General features: G+C 35.6%; 1 protein-coding gene across 1 annotated transcript in view; it reads left to right on the plus strand.

Moving 5' to 3' along the window:
- Positions 1–22,172, plus strand: part of LOC145691734 (zinc metalloproteinase nas-1-like) — a 74,285-nt gene that overhangs the window by 37,953 nt on the left and 14,160 nt on the right. Inside the window, exon 2 of the mRNA XM_081767064.1 lies at positions 19,174–19,457. Within this exon, the coding sequence (XP_081623190.1) occupies positions 19,175–19,457 (283 nt within the window). The 5' untranslated portion in view covers position 19,174. The remainder of the gene's footprint in view (positions 1–19,173; positions 19,458–22,172) is intronic.

The following is a 22,172-nucleotide window of genomic DNA, read 5'->3' on the forward strand; positions in this document are numbered from 1 at the left end:
GATTTAAGGAAACTTATTCTTCAACAGAAGATGGAACAAAATTACGGCGCGTTTATATGATTGTAGTTTAAGCAGCTCTGTGAGACATAAATCAAGAAAACAATTACTATTAACCAAAGGTTTCAAGTGTTTAATCCGAGACAAGTAGCAGTTAGACAGCCATCTTTCAAATTATGCAACTAAGAAACGATAAACGTCTAAACCTGTGAGTCACACTAAACACCTAATAATAAACAGTCACGCTAATAAATTTCGTGACTACTCAGCCCGTGAGTCACACTAAAGACTTAATATTAACCTGTCACGCTACTCATCCTGTGAGTCAGACTAAAAACTTAATAATAAAATTTCGTGACTATACTCAGCCTGTGAGACTCACCAAAGACCTAATAATAAATTGTCAAGCTAATAAATTTCGTGACTACTCTGCATGTGAGATATAATTGAGACCTCATAATAAACTGTCACGTTAATAAATTTCGTGACTACTCAGCCTGTGAGTCACACTAAAGATCTCAGAATAAACTGTCACGCTAATGAATTTCGTGACTACTCAGTCTGTGAGTCACACCAAAGACCTAATAATAAACTTTCACGCTAATAAAAAATGAAATGAAATCTTTGAGTTTTACGTCCCACGATTATGCCGGTAAGGCTAAAGGAGACGGTGATTATGAGAAATGAATGAAATGGCGGAATTAAGAAAGTGGGAGGGAACGGAAGAACCCCAAGAAAACCCACAAGCACGATGTTTTGTCCACCACAAAGTCTACACGGCGCGAGCTGGGATCGAACCAGGGACTCCAAGCACCGGATGTGAATAATCTACCACTGAGCCACCGCGTCCCATCACACTAATAAATTTCGTGACTACTCAACCTGTGAGTCACACTAAAGATCTAAAAATAAACTGTCACGCTAATAAATTTCGCTACTTCTTACTTGCTTGACGCTAATAGATGTCGTTATCTGCGCAAAATAGGTATTCATCTTCGTAACCAATTGGTGGTATATTACTAGGTTTCTGACGATCAATTGCAACTTAGAAAAGGTCTTGTTTTGATTTAATTATTACAAAATATGATGAAGCTCGTAACCGTAAATAGATTTGAACATAAATATTTGAGTAAGCGAAGTTTATCCACGTAATATACCAATTAAATATATTAGGTACAGATTTGGCTTACTCAGTACAACCATCTATTCGTTCATCGATACAGAACTAAATACTATTTCATATAATGCTTGGGCTCGCACATATTAAGATGTGTACGTCTCTGATGATGCAACGACCCGAAGGCTTGAGTAGAACACCTATTTAATTTACAATCAAATCTACAGACTTGCAGTGCCGAGGTGGCTCAGTGGTAGAGCGCTCACCTCTGGTAAATGGGGTCCTTGGTTCGATCTTACCTCGTGCCAATTGAGTTTTGTGGTTGACAAACACTGTGCGAGTAAGTTTCCTAAGGATACTCCCGTTTCCTTCCACTTTCTTCATTCCACTATTTCATTCATTTCTCAGCATCACAGTCTCGTTTAACCCAGCCGGCATAATTCTGGGACTTAAAACTTAAAGATTTCAATTTATATACTTATTCAAAACAACTTGGAAACTCTTCTTGTTTTACAAGGACATATTGTGGCAACTCGTAAGTAGTAAATTTTCAAATACTTTGGTTGTGAATAAAAAATATTCCCAAGTGCGAAATATATCTTTCAGTTTTACATCCGTTAGTTATCCCGTGCAGACTAAATGAGACGGTGATGAAAATGAATGTAATGATGGGATGAAGAAAGTAGGAGGAAATTGGAGAACGGCGAGAAAGCCCATATACACCGTGTTTGTCCACCACAAAGCCCATTTGATGCGAGCTGAGATCTCACGAAGAACTCAAGAGCTGAGATCTCACGAAGAACTCAACTGATCAAATAAAATACAGATTTGATTGATTTAATTCCACCAGTAGAACTTTACAAAGAAAGATGGGTGGTCTCGTTTTTAAAACTAGACTGTTTATAACTGATCGCGCTCAGTTCTGGAATAAATCTGATCAATGTAAAATTAGTTTAACTTTGGGAATGACCAGTGGCGTATTTAAGGGAGGGGCTTCCGGGCTTAAGCCCTCCCCGAAATTTCATGTTTATTCAATAAACTATTTTAAAGTACATGAAATATGTTGCAGAATTTTCACATTACCAGGAATAAAATTAGCAAAGACTCGCTCTCCCGAAAAGAATCATAAATATGCCACTGGGAATGACTATCATTCTTTTTATACTTAAGTGGTTAACGTCCGTCATGTCAGTCCGTTGTTTTTGTTCGGACTTGATTTTCAATGCTGATGTTAGTTGAGTAGTTATACAGATTATGCTTTATGAAGTAGGTTCCATTTTATTTAGTCATTGAGATCAATGGATCATAAAACGTTCACCAATCAATGCAATACCTTTGGGAATCACCAGCTTAATTAACTTAATGTTGCTAAATGTTACTAAATGGACAATTGATCTTTCAAACGTATCTTGTATTGGCATTTATGTATCACATTATTTACGTTTATTTATTTATAACACGGTTTAAATTGTTCTTGAAACAAGCGCCGATAGTTTGCCGCAACAAAATCAGAGGAACGTACTCCATTTTCGTAGGTTTACAGGCGACAGGACAAAAATATTATTTTCTTAGAAAGATGTGTTTTTAATAAGATGGTAATTGAGCTATATTACAGCAGATGATCGGCAAGGAGAACAGATGGCGTTATGTTCTATTTACACCAAGTGGGGCTTTCAAAATTATGTCCAAACATGAAGAAATCGAAAACCGCATTTTTGGAGTTAGGTTCCTCTGGTTCTCATGCTACGAGTTATTCTTTGACGTTATAGTGCTATAGTAAGAAATAAAGAAATGAAATGCGAATATACGCCACTACCACGTAACTGTGTAAACGTAAAATGCTACTTTCATTATTTCCACTACAAAAATATGTTCATTCATCTCCAGTATATTTATACATTTAAACATGTCTAGTTCTTGCGGGAGAAATCATTGACGCCATTTCCCTTGGGAAAAAGGGTATAAAAATTAGGCCAGGGGAAGAATATGGGACAGGTAGGTTTTTCATCTACGATCCTTCAAATAAAATCCCTCGCGCATTATTTATCGTCGTAGAAAAAGGTAGAATATGAGTTTAGGTTGACTTTCAGCAGCAGTACTATATGAGACGTGGACCTACCGCTTAATGTGAGATCCGAACCCTATGAGCTCCCACCGGAAATCGAACTCGGTCTCATGCGCCACGAAGGAGCATATGCTAGCCAAGAAGGAGCTATTCATAGAAAAGGCTTTCTTACAATCTTTGCTTGTATATGTATTGATAGAATAATTCGTTCCATGACCTTATTTTAAGCAAGTGACTAACATGGTGTCTTTCTTTATGAGTAGTCTAGGGTCCGATTCTAGGTGGGATGCTAAACTGTGATCCACATCCGAGTAGTGTTTCGGGTTCTGTATTTCCTCGGCGCTGAAAAATGAGTTAAACTCTAGTTAATTCATATATTTATCAAATAAGGTATACTGATTCAAAGGTAGACCTGGCACCCCAAAGGATGATAGTACTGAGTTCCATTGTTTCCGAAAGGAAATCAGTCCCGTGATCACCTTCACCGAAGGTTCGTTCACTGGACCAGTAAGGACCGACACAGTGTTCGTGATTTTATTACTGACTTTTTTTATTTCATCACATATTTTAACTTTGGATCCAATTCTTTAACCTCCTCGATCCCAGCATTTTTTTTGGGGGGGGGGGATAGAAATTTTATGTTCCAATAATACAATTACCTTCAGTTGTATACTTTGTTAGCCAATTTTCAGTTATTCATTTAGTTATCTTTGTCAGTTCCGTTGACCCTGGTCATTATACATCATACTACTTTCATTTCAATCTAATTAGGAATGCTTTTATTCTATTTCAGTAAAATATAAATATTGTGGAATTAGTTTAGGCTGGGAGAAGCTAATTGGTTTCATACAAGGAACTGCTATTCCGTTTTCGTAATTAGACGATATGAAACTTACAACATAACGTATTTATGTAACTCCTTAAGAAATATCCATAGTCCTCGCAATATATTAACCACATCAACCACTCTATTGGAAATATATTTCCTTGCGTAGAGATTGTTTGTGTAATAGTACGATTATTTCATATGTTAACAAGACGCAATTGACCAGATTACTACCAATCCAATAGGAAATTTTTGAAATATTCAGTACCAATATATCCATTCCGGATTTCCATCTTTACTGTTGCAATATCAGGGGATAGCCACCATATCCGTTCTCCATACTCTTAAAAGAAATGTCTTGCAGGGATTGAAATATCTTTTTGCACTTCTAGATAAGCGACTACGGATCAACGCTAGCGAGCTTCCTGGAGACTTATGTTTCTGATTCTGAAATCAATCAACTAAGTAAGTCAATTGCTTTCATACTTTCCTTCCAAAGTTTTGTATTTGTAATATTTATCTGAATTAGATAAATTATAAGAGTAACGTAAATGAACAGAAATCGTCAAGGTCATCGTAAATATTCTGTGTGGGGTATATATTCTGTTCTCGTTGATAGCCCAGTTGCCACTAGTACTAAAGTTTTAGTACCATTTATTAATACAGACTACAAATGCACTACTTTTTAATGCTGTCTATTGTTCCTTCCATCAATTCCATCAAGATACAATTTCTTCTAATAAAATTCTTAACTATCTTCTTTTCGTCGTTTAAGTCCAATATCGTATTCTCTTCCCTGATATTCCGAGCACTTCGTCAGGGTTGTTTCATCCGACCTGCCTAACGTTCCCCATTATGTTCCATTTCCAAATTGTTTAGTACTTTTTTTTTACCAATCACTTAGGTTCGGAGTCCACTTTACTGTTCCATGGAGTACAATACCGATCAGTAATTTTTGATAATAATTTAACATAAAAATTTCATTTGGGGTAAGATTGTTGTGTGCTAGAATGCTTACTTGTTATTTTGAGGGGGCTCTATGAGTCATCAGATGGTTATATATGTGTGTTTTAATCTGCTACGAAGAAAAATAAGGTTAGAAGAGAACTTGTAATATTTTACCTACTATTTGAGAGGGGTCATAATATGCTAGCTCAACAGCCGCGTTACGATGATAACACGCGGAAGAGTGTGCAGAAATCTGGTGGGGGAGCAATTTGATTGTGATTGTGATGTTTATACTGAGATAGTTTAAGATAAACTCCTCACGAGCGGATGTAATATATCTTTGTGGAGTGAGAGCAGTCAATAAGTATCTCGTAATGGGCCAGTAGTGAAAACCGTAGTCCTAAAACGGAAAATTAGTTAATACTAAAAATCGGACAAACCTTAGAAAAATACTAGCACTGAAGCAAAGCAAATTACTAATTCATTATTGTGATGTTGGAGAATAGACTTGTGAGTGTCGTCTGGTAGGATTATCTGCTCGAATATTGAGAGGGAGTGGTATAGCGACTTTTCTTCGTTTCGTCAGAGAAATAAGCAATTTCTTTTTTATGTATAAGCCGTAAAGCTAATTATATTCTACAGCTGAAGAGAGTCTACGGGGTCGCGGTGGCTCAGTGGTACTGCGTTCACCTCTGGTTCATGGAGTCCTTGGTTCAATTCCAGTTTGATTGTGCGAGTTTTCTCGGAGTTTCACGTTTTCTCCTACTTTCTTCATTCCACCATTTCATTAATTCCTCATCATCACTGTCTCCTATATCCTAGCCGCCATAAAGTGCACTCAGAATAGTCTATTCTCCGGACAGCTTTATATTGTACAAATATAAGGAATCCTCTTGCTTACTAGAGAAATCAGTACGGAGGAAACGTTATCTGTATGCTACATAGGCACTGCCCTTAGATGTTACATCGTGCCGTTGCAGGATGTCTGATATCTAACAGTCTTCCTTATATTACATACAGATATATATGTTGCCTTCGTCAGCTGTATGTTATATACGTCCATTTGTATGTGAGATCCTGACCGCCTACATTGTTTCATACGGAAAGTACGTAGGGATGGAACACTTATCCAGAAAGCATTATAAAACACGTGTTTTCAGTTATACGTGTTCTGTACGTTGTCCAAAAGCTACAGGATTTACAAATGTAACATACGATTTTCCGTACGCCATATACATATTTTCTCAGTATGGGACATAAATCTTAAAGATTTAATTTAATTTTTCTAAAGACAGTCCAAGATTCACAGAAAACAGAAATGTCGAAGTGAATACTATTAAGTACCAGTGAATTAACTTGGTTCTTGTTACTTGCTAAATATTCTCAAAAGACGAAACAGGCGAAGTGTTATTGAGCATGAGCTATTGTATGTACCGAAGTACATACTTTTAGTGGTATAAAAATTCATTTTAGTCAGTCTTTTCGGAAACTACGCATGGGAATTTACCCTCATATATATATGATTGTGTTGAACTCATTGGGATATATCGATTGATGGGTCTTTATGTATTTTGGGTTAAATTCCAAAGTTGGGCGTCCGTTTCCAGCAAAATTTTTAAAATTTACAGGAAAGATATGGATAATTAGATCGTTTGTGTGCTTGATAATGTATAAGAGTCTCGAAAAATCTGTTTATTTCTTATATATAAGCGGTTATAAACATGGGACTATACGGCGAGCAGAGGGAACTATTTGGCCAAGGTAACCAAAGAGTTGCATTGTGGGAAAGAAGCGAGCATTTATGTTATCAACATGGCGAATGTACAAGGGCAATGAACTAACAGTTTTAACATTTGTGAAGCAATACGTTGATAACGAGCAAAATCTTTTAAAAGTGTGTGAAGAACACGGATTAATGAAGCTAATAACAAATTACAGAAAGTGTGGAAAGGAGATAACAGCGAAAAAATGTGGCGAAAGCGGACGCCCAACTTCGGAATAAATGCCTGTATTTTCGTTACAAAAAAAGTTTTCATTATACAATACTGTTATATGTAGAAAATGTCTTATACGTGCTGCAGTTGATAATTCAAGAACTTTGGATATAACGTTAGGCCTAACTACATATAAACATTTTCATACATAAGTAAGTTATATACTCATACTGCAAACAATTCATTATCAAAATATAGCACTGGATATGCACTTTAATACCAAATACGATTTTCGCTTAAAATAACATCAATATAAACATATACATAAAATTTAGGTAATATAAGCGAATACTTAATGTAATCCTGTTAAAGGCATATAAACGAACATAATAATGCACAGTGAATATAGTTGTTTCTTCTCTTAATCTAAATTTTCATATTGCCATGAGTCGGTACCTACTAACGCACTTAATAGATCTTAATCTCCCAACAAATACTATCTTAAAATTTAAACAAGTAGGTCTATTCAGCATATAGTTGTTTTAGAAACATTATATTAATAGAAACATTTTTTTTAACTTAAGTGCACAACTAGGTTACCGGTATTACATGAAAATATTGTAAAATTTCCTGTGGTCAAAATGATAGATATTTCGTAGAAGAAGTCACAAAAGTAAAAGTTAAAATTTTATTAAACTAAGGGAAAAGAATTTATACACTGAGAAAAATTCATTATCAGGACAGCGGTATATTGCACAAATATACGGGGTCTATAAGTTTACTACGGAAATTTGTGCAAAGAAGTTATTCATATGCTACATACGTATTGCCTGTTCCTTGGCTAGATGTTACATTTATGTTGCTGCAGGATCTCTTAACATCCAACAGTCTTCCGTATACTACATACGAATCCGTACGTTATGTCAGCTATATGTTACATACGTTCATCTGTATGTGAAATCCTAACAGCCTATATACAGTTCTTTGTTTCATAAGGAAATAATGTATAGGTGAAACACTTATATGTAACGTACAAAATATACTTCCTCAGTTATACCTTTGGTGCAGGATGTCACATGTAGTTATGTTAAGTCCATAAACTGCAGGATTTACGCATGTAACTTACGTTTTTGCGTACGGAACATACGTTCCTTTCTTTGTGTAGACTATTTTGTAGTAATTGTATACAGCAATTTGTACAGCAGGCACTGTTTTCCCCTAGTTTGAAGTGATAAAACTTATTTATATTTTAATTACCGATATGATTTGTTTCACGATACACCTCTGAAACTTTCGGTATCACTTGTACCGATACCATTTCAGAGCATATAAGCTAAATCTCCCATAAATAAAAGTTCAAACAATGAAATCTTAATGTAAATTATACTAATGGCAAATTCATCTTTGCGAGCATGAAATGTGACCCACTTCCTTTTGAGAAACACTGAATATTTTGACAAGGTTTTACAATTCCTTCAAAAGGGACTATCTGTTGTTATCGATAGAAGAGATTATACTTTCACAAAAAAGGTTTGAATTGAAAGAGTCAACTCGATTAAACAGTCATACATTTGATGAACAATGTTTTATTATAGAAACAATTTAAAGGTGCAAAGAGACTGAAAGGTATGAACTGCAAATTCTATTCGTCCATTCTCCTTAAATTAATGAAATGTTTCAGTTTTACGCCCTATGCATATGCCGGCTAGACTGAAGGAGACTGTAATGATAAGAAATGAATGGATTGGTGGAATGGATTGGTGAATGTGAGGCGAAATGGAAGAACCCAAGAGAACCCTAAGCATACGGTATTAGTACACCACAAAGTTCATTTGGCCCGAGATGAGATCTAACCAAAGACCCCATCAGGAGCGTCATTTCAGATTTTGCTTGGGCGGGGCAAAACCCCTTGATATAAGTAAAATTTCGCGTTTTTCGTTGATTTATTACTATTTTATTGATACAATTTATATAACTCTCAAACTCAGGGGGAGAGGCAAATGCCTCTCCCTAAATGACGCCCCTGGACCCGATGCACTGGAGGTGAACGCTTTACCATTGAGCCACCGCGGGCCCAATGCATAAAGATCTAAACAGCTTGTTTTAGAAGAATAAAAATTATCAAGAATAAAGATTATTAAAGATTTGTTGGCAACGAAAAAATATAATTACTTGCGCCATAAAATTTGCTTTTGTCGATTTTCTCGGAAACACACACGTGAGACACATTAATATAATTTTGCTTATTTCTTTGTGTTGTATCGATTGGAATACGTCTTATTTTTGAAAAATTATTGCACTTAAACTAAAAATGCAGCTTTGGAGCTAATCATATTTTTACTATATTTAGTTAACCATACTATATATATATATGTATATGTAAAATGAAAGTGACTATGTTTGTTGCTTAATAACTCCCGAATCACCCGAGCAATCTCGACTACATCATCAACATAGATGAGGTTCTGGCCTGGAATTGCTTTTTTCACTTTACTTTGATGGTGCAACTTAGGGGAGGGGGAAGGAAGAGATATATTTAAAAATGATCGAATATGACCGATATTAGTGTCGCATCAGTAGTTTCTGGGGTCGCTGAGATGAACAGTGGCATTTCCGATGCCGTTTAAATTCAAATTCGTCCCAAATTTGGAGATAGGGAACGAGAAGACATATAACAATGATTGAAAATGATCGACTTTAGTGTCAAATCCACAGTTTTCGGGGTAACTGAGTTGAATAGTGACACTTCGAATGCCACTTGAATCTAAATTCAGGCTCGCAACTTGGGGCAGAGGAAGATATATTAAAATGATTGAAAATGAATGATATTAGTGTCGAATCCATAGTTTTCTGGGTTGGTGAGACGAACAGTGACACTTCCAATGCCGTTAAAATCGAAATACACCCCTGTATGTCCAAAATGAAACGTATTCTCCGCATGCTAAGAGGGGTATTTTGCTAGTACTGTATATTTTGTCTTTCTAATGTAATGACGGAAACTGTTGATGAGGGTATATTTGAGTGTTAATTTCATCTTAGTACGTACTGTCTCTATTGAACAGAGTCAATACTTAGATTTAAAAATGTTTAACTTGACCTCGATTCTCTGAAATTCTACGCATCTATGCTTTCAACAATATTATTTTTACTAATATTTTACTACTACTGTTTTACTGTTTTACTACTATTTTACAAAGGATTTTAGTGCTATTGTTGCTTGAAAGTAATCTATATATATAAAAGAGAACGTACAAAATCCTTTGTCCGCTCATCACGCTAATACGGCTGAACCAATTTCTTTCATTTTTGGGGGGTTATTAGGATTTGGACCCTAGATGGTTTTTATCATATCACTTTAATTTTTAATTACCAGTGTCTTGAGATAATTGACCATTCAAGTGTCCATAACGTACAAATCCTTTGTTATTAGTTCATCATAGGTAAAAATAAACGTATTTATATGCAACCCGCATGACCGTGTCACTCGGCGGGTTAACATAAATGACAGGCGATATACAGCGGAAAATAGCTTGAATCTTCTGTTTAAAATTTTTTAATTGATTTGCTTATTTTTACAGACACTTTTACAATATGCCAGCACCGGGATGACCGCAGCGAAGCGGGGCGGGTTAACATAAATGACAGGCGATATAATGTTAAGATTTACTGCAATCTTCTATGGTTTTTATCATATCACTTGAAAGCGAAAAAGTAAAAATTATCTAAGTAACAAAGTTTATTGCGTTCCGGGGTGACCGCAGCGAAGCGGGGTGAACGCTGCTAGTCTACATATAAATAAACGAAACTGACTTTGTTTGTGCCTTAGGAAGTGTTGAAAAACCAGACCCATCTCGATCAAATTTACAACTTAGATTGGGTTTGGGTTTGCGATCAGATTTTTCATTTCACTTTTACGGTGCAACTTAGGGATGCGAGGGGGGAGTTATATAAAATAATGATCAAAAAGGACTGATATTAGTGCCGAATCCACAATTTTCGGGGTAGTGGAGATGAACAGTGACACTTCTCATGCCATTTAAATCCAAATTTAGCCCTGCAACTTAGAAAAAGGGAAGGAGAGCTATATAAAAAGATAAAAAATGACTTATATTTGTGTCAAATCCAAAATTTTCGGGGCCCCTGAGATGAACAGTGGCGCTTCGGATGGCGTTTAGATCTAAATTCAGCCCCCCAGTAATATTCCTATAGAGGAATGATGACATGTAAAAATTATTGAAAATGACCGATATTACACTGTTAAAAATGGTTTCTTAAATCCGAGAAAAAATCCCCGTATTTGAGAACATTCGTTTCTTACTTGTGCTTCCAGTAATACATTCTTAAAATTGAGATTTCCCTTTTCTCAAATCACTTTGAGAAATAATGACTCAAATGCGAGGAATTATCTCTCATTTTTGAGGGTGCCAATGCTTTCTAAATTTGAGAAAAAAAGTATTTTTTTTTTCTTAAAATTGAGTAAGAATCATCTGAGGAAATGAGACGTATAACCCTAATTTTGAGAAACACATTTCCCAAAAAAAATTGAGAAATGTCTTTCTCAAAAGCACGAAACGGTGCACAGAAGCGGGGTTCCCAAATACGAGAAGGAGACGGGAAAGGAAATAAACAAAATATAAACATGCAAATAAAAATATTAGTACATACAGATTTTTAAATAGACATCACCAGTTATATTTTTAAAATATAACACATGTAAGCCTTCATTTCAACACATGAAACTTACATTCTTTACTAACGGAACGTTTGTTTTACAACAAACCAAAATATTAAGCAGATAAATTCTGTTAAAAACTGCCAAGAAATAAATGTCCACATTTGCACTACACCATTATTATCCATCTCTATAACTGTCTCAGGCTTGGAGCACAATTTTGGGAGTAAATTTTTTTTTAAAAAATAAAATCTTTCAGTTTTACCTCCCACAGTTGTGTCGGGTAGGCTAAAGGAGACGATGATGGTGAAAATGAATGAGATAGTGGAATAAAGAAAGTAGGAAGAAACAGGAGAATCCCGATAAAAACCCTCGCACACTGTGTTTATTTAACACACAAAGCCCACTTGCCACGAGCTGGGATCGAACCAAGAGTCTCACACACCAGAGGTGAATGCTCTATCACTAAACTACCGCTGCCCCTATGATAAATTAAGAACTAATGGGAGTACTATATGTAGAGTGCAAATTGAACACGAGGATGACAAGGATTTTCCCCTCTAAGAAAAATTTATCGAGCATGGAGAAGAAAATTTTCATCCCTGGCAGGGATATCTTTTCAATTTCTCTCTCTATATATATATTATACGTGTGTCACGATGGGATGCGTATATGGGTGAAATTCATCCCTCCACCTGGGAAAGGTATTCGGTGCAAATTGATTATACGGATTTACATTTTTGTAAAATTTACAGAAGACACTTAAAATAATATTTTAAAGGGATTAATGTGTAAGTAATCAAAATATGGTGTGCTCTTACCTCTGACATGTATATTTACGTGAAAATATATTAATCAAAGTCAAACCTGGTATGCACGTATTCGCCCATAAGGTAAGTAGTGGTAGATTAATAAAGGACAATGTGACGTGCGACGAATGTAACGAGCAAATGACTTTAACAAAAATATATCTTTGTATCGTGAAAGCAGTGGTTTTCCAGAATCCTTGTTTACAAATATAGCCACCATCGCTGGCATGACTCCCCTACGAACGCAACCTCGTGCGGCACCCAGCTGCGCTCATGCCCACACTCGGTTAGATAGCATTCGTGCTTTCTAGTGGCCACCTAGCACGCCTTGATTGTTTTTTGCACAAGATCTTTTAAAGTGAATCTGCATCCGGGAATGTAAGTACACACCTCTATGTAACAGGCAAATGACTTGAACAAAAATGCATCCTTGCATCGTGAAAGCTATGATTTTCCAGAATCCTAGTTTACGCGTGTACCCACCATCGTTGGTGCGCGTGCATCCTACGGAAGCATCCTTGAGCGGGACCCCTGCTGTACTTCTGACCCGAGCATTCGTGCTTTTTAGTAGCCATCTAGCACAGGTTGCTTGATGCTCTTTTGCACAAGACCTCTTATAGTGAATCTGTACCCGGGAATGTAAGTTCACACCTCAATGCACACCTCAAAACTGATTGCTGAAAGTACAGAAAGTGAACTCAGAAAGAAGTATATATTTCATGAATTTCTGTATTGATCCGTATTGTAATCTGCACGAAATACCGGTATTCAAATCGCACAGTGACTATATGCCGCAAATAATCTACAGACGTACGTTACGTTATCAGTACAAAGTACCTCTGCATTACACGTCTTGCTTCTGATTTTGTTCTAATTAATAAGTATTGATCATACTATTCAAAATGTTTGTAGAATAACGTTAGGATTCCACAGGGTGCGAATTACCGGGGGGGATGAGGGGGATTTTCCCCCTCAATCACATTTTGTTCCCCCCCAAAGAAGTCAACTGAAGTATCCCCACCGGGGATGCTCGCTTTCCCCCTCAAACTATGCTTAGTATAACTCCAAATTTCACTGATTTTTATTATTTCTTGTAAATTTAATCTTCTAGCTGTATTTCGAAATGATCGATGTAAACTGTTTAGTTTTGGTCATTTCTACTTACCACCTAATTACCCACTATTTTCAACGTTGTTTAGTAGAACTATATTATTATGACTACGGTTGTTACTTGCAACTGTACCTTCGTACCCTTCAGTTCGTCATCGTTTGTGAACATATACGTAATATAGTTTATTCTTAAACGCAATAAGAATTGAATGAATGTACTAATTGCGTATAACAAAGCTACATATAGATTTATAAATGTTCTTAGCGGTTGGCCAAGAAGAAGTAAACAAATTAGTTCTTCTACCATACTTGGCGAAGTTCGGATATGTCATATTCATCCTCTATATTTGTATCGATTATCATCTTATTTTAATTTTTGTTATAACATGTTATTTCATTTTCCAGTGTACTCTTTGTTAGCACATGGTCTTCATTCCCTAATAGGTTGTGTGTATGCAACTCAAAAGTTGCGTTTAATTTGTGATAATTAGCATAGTAATCACTGCTTTTACAGTTTACGGAAATGAACTTTTGAAACTGTACTCAAAATCTGAGATATAGGTATTCTCTCGTAAGTATATGTTAACGTACACGCTGGGGGATACGCTCCTAGTGAGCAGACATGTTAATGAAGGTGATTTTTAGGTGAATAAGCGAATAATTCAAGATTTGTTTCAGCACTTGTTAGTACGACTGGTTCTCCGTGTCTGTATAAGCATTTCAACTGGAGCGGGTTTTTTAAAAGTTAACCCTTCATTTTTCCATCTTTTAGCTGTACAGTTTGCTGTCCACGCAATTAATGTTGTCTGAAAAACTTCAGTGTAATGTTTTACTTTATTTGAATAACGTAGCCCATAGTGAATCAACTCATCTTCAACCTAACAGTAAAGTAATTTTTAAGTGTTGACTTTCCGTGCCCATCACGGAATCGATATTTGGAGAAAAAAAGTCGTAATGAGCACAGCTTTAGCGGGAAGTAGAAGCACAAGCTCGAAATTTGAATTGAGAGATTTTAAATATTTGGCCTTCGATTTGACCTTGATGTGAGAAATCGGGACCAGCAACAATCCATTTCTTATTTGATAGGCTAATATCTAGATTTTCTTAAAAAAAAAATGTCCGGTTTAACTGATAATTTTAGTGGTTTTCACAAGACTGAAGTAGGTTTCTTTTCGCAACCTGTATGTATTAATGCAAAGTGGAAGCTTTCATAGTTATAGCAAGTACATAGTTATTGTTGGTAGATTTATTAAATTAATAAATCTCTTATTTATTACACATGCCACACACACACACACACACACACACACACATATATATATATATATATATATATATATATATATATATATATATATATGGGGGGTAAGGCATTTATTGTCTCATTTTGAAATTTGAACCTTCAGACTATGTCCTTTGGCCTAATTTTATCCCCCCCAATATAGGTTATCTAATTCGCACACTGGGATTCCATGATTTATTATTTATTTATTTGTACATTTGTTCATTGTTTTTTCACCAAATCATTTGGAGAAAAACACAAGCACGATTTTCATCGCTCAACGAAACTAACGAAGCATTTTATGTTGTTCTTGTTAATAATTATTACTTATATAAGAAAGAATTACATATACATGTATATATTTCCAGAACTAGATAGAAAACAGAAAGTATTATACTCTAATTACTGTAGATTGCAAAATGAAAGAATCTGCTGTATTCGTGTCTTCCCTGATAGTACATAAGTACAGGGCGGGTTTACTATTTATGCAACACCTTCATTTGGAAGGGGCACAAGTTTCGGGTGGCTGCAAAATCTATCATAACTATATTATTTAAAATAAATATTTTTTGTTAGAGGCATACCTAATGATGATGGTAGCTGACCTTCTATTTGAATACTACATTCATAAATCATATTGAAATCGCATTAGTTTAAGGTCACGTGGACAGCGCTAAAGCAAACGGTCAATTTCCAGCATGGATTCCTTGATTGCTGTCAAATACAAGAACTCAATTCACAAAATAGTAGAGAACACCTGTACTATTTAGTTAGTTATCATAGTTTTGATATGAAAACTGGTCTTCTCTTCGTCACAAACAAGTTCCTTATCAAGTTGAAGTTGAAAACAAGTTCTATTTTTAATTTTTAAAGATATATGGAAGGAAAATCAAGAAATAAAGATAAAAGAGGTAGTTCCACTAGAATTGTAAACTGTTATATTGAGATTGAAGCTCGATATTGAATTCAATAAAAAGAATTATCGTCTTTCACTAACATAATAGAATATTATTTAAAGAAGAAACAGACACAACGAGAATGCATTTGTAGTATTTAAGCATTTTCCTTTTCTATAATCTTCGTTTGTTCATAATGGGATAGCATTCTTAAAATTGAGACATTTAAGATTTGTTCTTTCTGGAGAAAAGGTGGAGTAAATGATGGCATTGCACTAGGCGGTAAATTACCTAGGGCCAGACTTGGACAAGTAATTAATAAGTAGTCAACATTGAGCCTATCACGCACGACATGGCGTTAGTGTCGCAAATGCCAAGGTAAGTGACACATAGAATGACAGCCCTAACAGTTGAAGCTAGTAAATGTGCAAAAAGGGTTGTAATTCTTTTAGTCGAAAATAAGATATTGCGCCGTGAAAATGAGATAAATTACGAGAGAACTGCACACTACGTACATTTTAAAATTTATTTTGATAGAGAATCAAATCCTGCGCAGGCCCATAAAGAAATTGGTGATTTTTATTTTGCAAAATAAGTTGTCAGAAGCTACAAGCAAAAGATGTTTCAGTTGATTTTGTTCCGGAAATTTTTATGTTTACGATGTTCTTCATAGTGTTAGACCTATCACAGATAAAAGTGGATGATATTCTTGCAGATGTTTAGCGAGATCGGCATATGAAAGAAATCATAATATCGCCAATGAGGTAAACATCCGTGACTAAACAGTATTCAGTGTTATGGCATTTGAAGAAAGCTAGCTATAAAAATAATCTCGACGTTTGTGTGGCACATAGTCTGATTTAGAAACAATTACAGTTCCAGGGAAGCTCAATGATAGAGCGTTCAAACCCAGGTAAATTCGAGTGGGCTTAGTGTTAAACAAACACCGTGTTAGTAGGTTCTTTAGGTGTTTTCGTTTCCTCCTACTTTCATCATTCTATCATTTCATTCAAATTCATCATCACGTTCTCTCTTAGCCTACACGGCGTAACTGTGGAACGTAAAACGGAAGATTTCATTTTATTTTATTTTCAAAAACATTTACTCGATCTGGGAATCTCTACTGACAAGTAACGAATTCGAGCCATTCCTGAAATGGTTAATCACGAGTAATGAGAGTAATGAGAAACGCATAACAATGTGCAAAAAAACAAAAAGAAAAAAGAAAAAAAGAAAAGAAAATCCTGGTCGAAGCTTCATAATCTGTAGCAACATCACACGATGCGTTGGATGGAATTTTAAAAACATCGTGCATCACGACATTCTGACCACACGCAAGACGATGGTTTCGGATATGTAATATCGATAATAAGTGCGAGAGTACTTAACATTTCAAAGAAACGGCCGGAACAGAAATGTTGTTGTACACCACGTCGACAAGGTATGGCCGCATTCACGTTTAACAACTAGTCAGAGGTTGAGAGAACGTGGCTGAGAGGGTTTAATATATCCATCGTATAACTCAGACTTACTACCATCATACTATAATTTGTTTCAGTCTTTGTAAACTTCCCTGAATAGCATCAAATTAATTTTTAAAATGGATGTAGGAACTATTCTATGTACGAGTAACAAATTTTTTAACCCACAGAACTGCTATGGGGACTTTATTACAGTGTTGGCTGGAAAATTGCAGGAGGTCATCGAATAAAATGTGATTTCATAATATTATTTTCAAATCAAATAAATCTCTTCAATTTTGAAGTTCGAAGGTTCATTACATTTTTAGAAGCTGCATACTCATCCCTGTCCCTACCTATCATATTAGAACTCGTCTCCTATCTTGTATTAGGAGCATCCATAAATAATGTTTGTTATTGATTAAGTAATAATCAATTAGGACATAAGCCTCTTTAAATTGGAAACTGATGAAGTTGAAATTAGAATGGGGTAAACATTGCACAAAGTCTCTGCACAAAAGGCTCTGCATGATGTGTATCTGCTTCTCTTAACCTAAGCGAATAATTACTAATAGAATGTATGGAATATGCACGATACTTTAACAAAATAAGGGGGCACGATTGCTCAGTGATAGGGCATTTACTCTGCTGCGTGGGATCCCTGGTTCGATCTCAGCTCGTGCAAAGTGCGCTTTGCAGTGGACAAACATCGTTTTCGTAGGTTTTCTCCGGGTTCCCCCGTTTCCTCGCACTTTCTTCATTTTACCATTGGATTCATTTCTCATCATCACCGTCTTCTTTAGCCTAGCCGGTTTACACGTGGGACGTAAAACTAAAAAAAAAAAATCATTTCCTTATAATACAGTTGATAAAAGAAACCTGCAATTTCATTTGTGCTAGACTACCAGTGATACGTCCAAGTAATCACATTGCGTATTTTCTGTATTGTACTTTTTTTATTTAACAATTAATATGTGCATGCAATATAATTTCTATTATCCTTAATATCTGGAACAATAGCTTGCCCTTTTATGTGACCTAAGTAAAAATACTGTAACAGAATATCTTAAATTATAGAGCAAGCAACTATAATGAAGCAGTAATATTGCTTCTACGTTTGATTTATAGCAACCAATATATATATATACATCTGTTAGACAATGTCAAAACTAATCTATTAATGTTATTTCATTATCTCGCGGTCTGTGAAATATTAAATAGAAAAATGATTTTATTAACATTCAAAATCATTTGCCTATCATATGTATAGGTAAATAATGTATTTAATGAGCCATAGAATTCACAGGGTGATTTGAGACGAATCTGACATTATCCTAAAATTTGAATAATAAGAAGGAAGCACATTTTTTCCCAGAATATTTCGTCTTTACGCTTTCTTATTTTTATTTCATCAGATTATGTTTATATCAAGAAATATCATATAAGAAATTACTTATTTTATTAACAGAACATTCTTCCTGGTTGTTTTGAGTATCTCCCATTTTACTCGCTACAAAGTAGCGACCTAGACTAACTATCAATTTATTAACATATTTATTTGTTTGTTTATCAATTGTATAATATTATAAGCTACAGTGCAAGGCAATCATTCGGAAGTGGCAAGAATTTCTCCAATCCCAGTTGGTTGAACTTGAATCTTCACACATGTGCACTTACGTTAGTTTTTCAATAATAAAGCAAGAAAGGAAAGAGTTCATTGGTATCACAAAAGGCAAAAGAAACTTTCGGCTACCGGGTCAGTTGTACACATATGTAGAGAACCTCTATTGTAGATAAATATTGAAGGTAGTTAGAATAATAGGTATGGAACTTATTACAACAAAACTAATGGAAGAAGGTCAATATGATTGCATGGCATGTTTGATTATGAGAAACATACCTCTGTTGTACATAAATAAACAATTACTTGACATTCAAGGTAACCCTTCGACATTTTGCAAACTCTTCGTCGGAGAAATGAAAACTAACCGAAAACATACTTAATGTCATTAGATGGTTTACCTAATTTAAGTTCTATCTTCATTTTGTTATTGCAGGATGATTGTTTTAAGACCTACGTTGGTACTATCTGCAATTCTACTTCTGCTTGGTGTTTCATCCAGCCCTATTCCAGAACACGAGCAAGAAGTAGACTTTTATGAAGGCATACCTAAAGAATATTCTACGCATATCAAACCGGAAGACTACAGCTTAGAAAATGATGATTTGACAGCAACAGAGGACAATGTAGACCAAACAGAAGAAGATAATAGCGAGATTGAAGACATTCCCGATCCCATATTTTCTGGAGAGCATCTGGCACATGAATCTTTCCCTAGAGGTAGTGTATTGTTCATAAATAGTTTTGTGAATTCCTTGCTCTAACAACACAAGAAACGTTTATAGAATGAACTAAGGCATTCAAGAGAATGCTACTTAAACATGTAAATATATTAATATTTATAGGATATTCTCGTTCTTTCAGGTGTATTATATGTGTAATTACTCGTGGAATTTTCCATTACACACCTCATTAATTTTGTATAGTATTACATGTTACTCATTTAATGGCAACATCGCTTGTGTTCAACATATAATATAATAGAGCTGGTAAACTTAGAATGTTTGTCCTAGGTGTTATCGTTTTTCATGATATATTAGACTATAATCTATAGTACGTCGCGGAGGGTAGCGGGAAGGCGTGTGTTGAATCATGCATTTACGCAAAATGATGGATTTCTCTGAGTTTCTAAAGGAGCAAATTATGAGTAGGCGATTCGTTAATGTATTAAGGTAGCTGGTGTGTTAATTGTGTTGCGAGAAACAATCTCGAAAATGATGACAAAAAGATAGGCCTAGTTCAACTAAACCTAGTTTGATAGTTGCTAATTATCTCCGCGAGAATAATTCATTAAATTTTTGTGTCTTGAGACCGAACTTAGACCAATACAAGAATTTAGTTCGCTTGAGGCAAATAGCCAGAGAATAATGTGCATGCGAAATTTTCAATGCTGATTACATCTGAAATCAAAACATAACTTCCTTTGGAGTCCCTAGACATCTTTCAGTATGAGACTATGCACATTTCTCTTTAGCCTACAACGCTTCAACCATGTTCTCAAATGCTCCAACGTTAACCATTTCTTAACGTTATACATTTTAGCATAGTAACGTAAGTCGCATGACAATATAATATTTCATTCTTACTGCTGTATAGGATGTCTCGAGAGGAAGTGATAGTATGGACAGTTCTAAGGAAGAATGTTCATATAAACATTTGTTCAATTTTCAATGAGAAATGAAATACGAAAATGAATAAAAATAAAATAAATGAAAAATAAAAATCAAGTACAGAGACATAAAAGAAAGAACAATAATAAGTAAATATGAAAATATAAGGATACTTGTACAAGTACTAGAAGAAGGTATGCTGATACTAATTGCTATTACAAGCTTATCCGTGGCTAAGCGGTTAGCATACGCGCCTTTGGCGTGGGAGCCCCAGGTTCTATTCCCAACGGCATCTTATGTGGTTCGGATTCAACGTTAATCAGTAGTGCCAGGTCTCATATAGCCTTTATGCTGAAAGGGACGTTAAACTCAACAAATCAACTAACTGTTTTTGCATTAATTTTTATGTAGCAGGAGATCCTTCGTAGCTAAGAAATTAGCGTACGTGCCTTTGGCGTGGAAGACCCGGGTTCGGTTCCCGGTGGGAGCTCATATGGTTCGGCTTCCACGTTAATCAGTAGGTCCCATCTCATATAGCCTCGCTGCTGAAAGGGACGTTAAACTCAAAACCAATTCATTGTATATGGCAGTAATTAGTACATGTTAAATAAGTAAGTAGACAAGCAATTACTGTTCAAAGTTATATTGTTAAGAAGTGCAGATCGGTAGTGAAATAAACGTTTCTAAAAAGGTGAAAAGGCCACATAACATTTCAAAGCAGATTCTCAAAAGTGCCACCGTCAAACATTAATGTACTTCTGAGCTCGTCGAAGGATATCTTGTGTTGCATTACGAGGATCCCGATTATATTAGAGTTTAAATTCAGCAAAATTCATAATGCGAAAATAACTTTCAATCCCTGGACTCACCCTTTACTGACAATCCTCCTGCTTCATCCTTCTATAAACACGTACAAAGAGGAGTGACTTTGGTAGGAAGAGATGTTAAGTAATACGAGTACCACGGCCAATGTATCGATTAGGACAGGTGACATTTAGCCGTTCAAATATTATACGGCTGGTATGAGCCCTGGCTCCGTCATGCTTGAAAATGAGTTCCACTTTGTGTGCAAACGTACATCGTCTACGTGGTTCGTTACCTCATTTTCTGACAGATGAATAACGCATCTGCTTCAATCATTAATATTGTGCGTCTATAGATTGACGAAGGATGAGACAGTCAACATGCCACACCAACTGTGGCCAAACATACCACACCGATCGTGTTTGGAAAATCAATCTTGGTACACAGTGACAAGGGTTGTGTTGGAGTTTTCCCATACTCGAGTGTGAATATTACGTATGTTATTCACACCGGTACGAATAAAGATGAAGTCTTCAGTGAATACCATCTATGCCATTGTGTAATAACCACTAAAAAAATTGAAACGGAAAGCATAATCAACAGGATGTAAGCGCTGCACCAGTTGGTAGTAAAATGAATTTCTATTATTCACATGTAGTGTTCGCCACACGCGAGTGTGTGGAATGCGCAGACATGTTGACCTTGACCTGATACTTGTAATATTACTTGGTTACACAAGAAAAACTATTTCCTATTGTTCTTTCACAATTGGTTTCAGATTTGGGAGTCATTTTAGCACCGGGAACTGTCCTTTTATATCTCTTTAAATTAACGTATTAGGAAACTGCCCTTTTTGGTGCCATGTATAATGGATACCGCTTCCTATATTCCTCAACAGTCGCGTGAGCACACTCCTCATTCATGTACGTATGTGCTATTTTAGGATAAATGTATGCCACAGGTTTCGGAAACAACTCAGATAACAACAGCTCACAACTGTGCACGTGGCGGATTGATTGAT

This window comes from Thermobia domestica, chromosome 8 (assembly GCF_964235325.1).
Source record: "Thermobia domestica chromosome 8, izTheDome1.hap1.1, whole genome shotgun sequence".
Taxonomy (NCBI): domain Eukaryota; kingdom Metazoa; phylum Arthropoda; class Insecta; order Zygentoma; family Lepismatidae; genus Thermobia; species Thermobia domestica.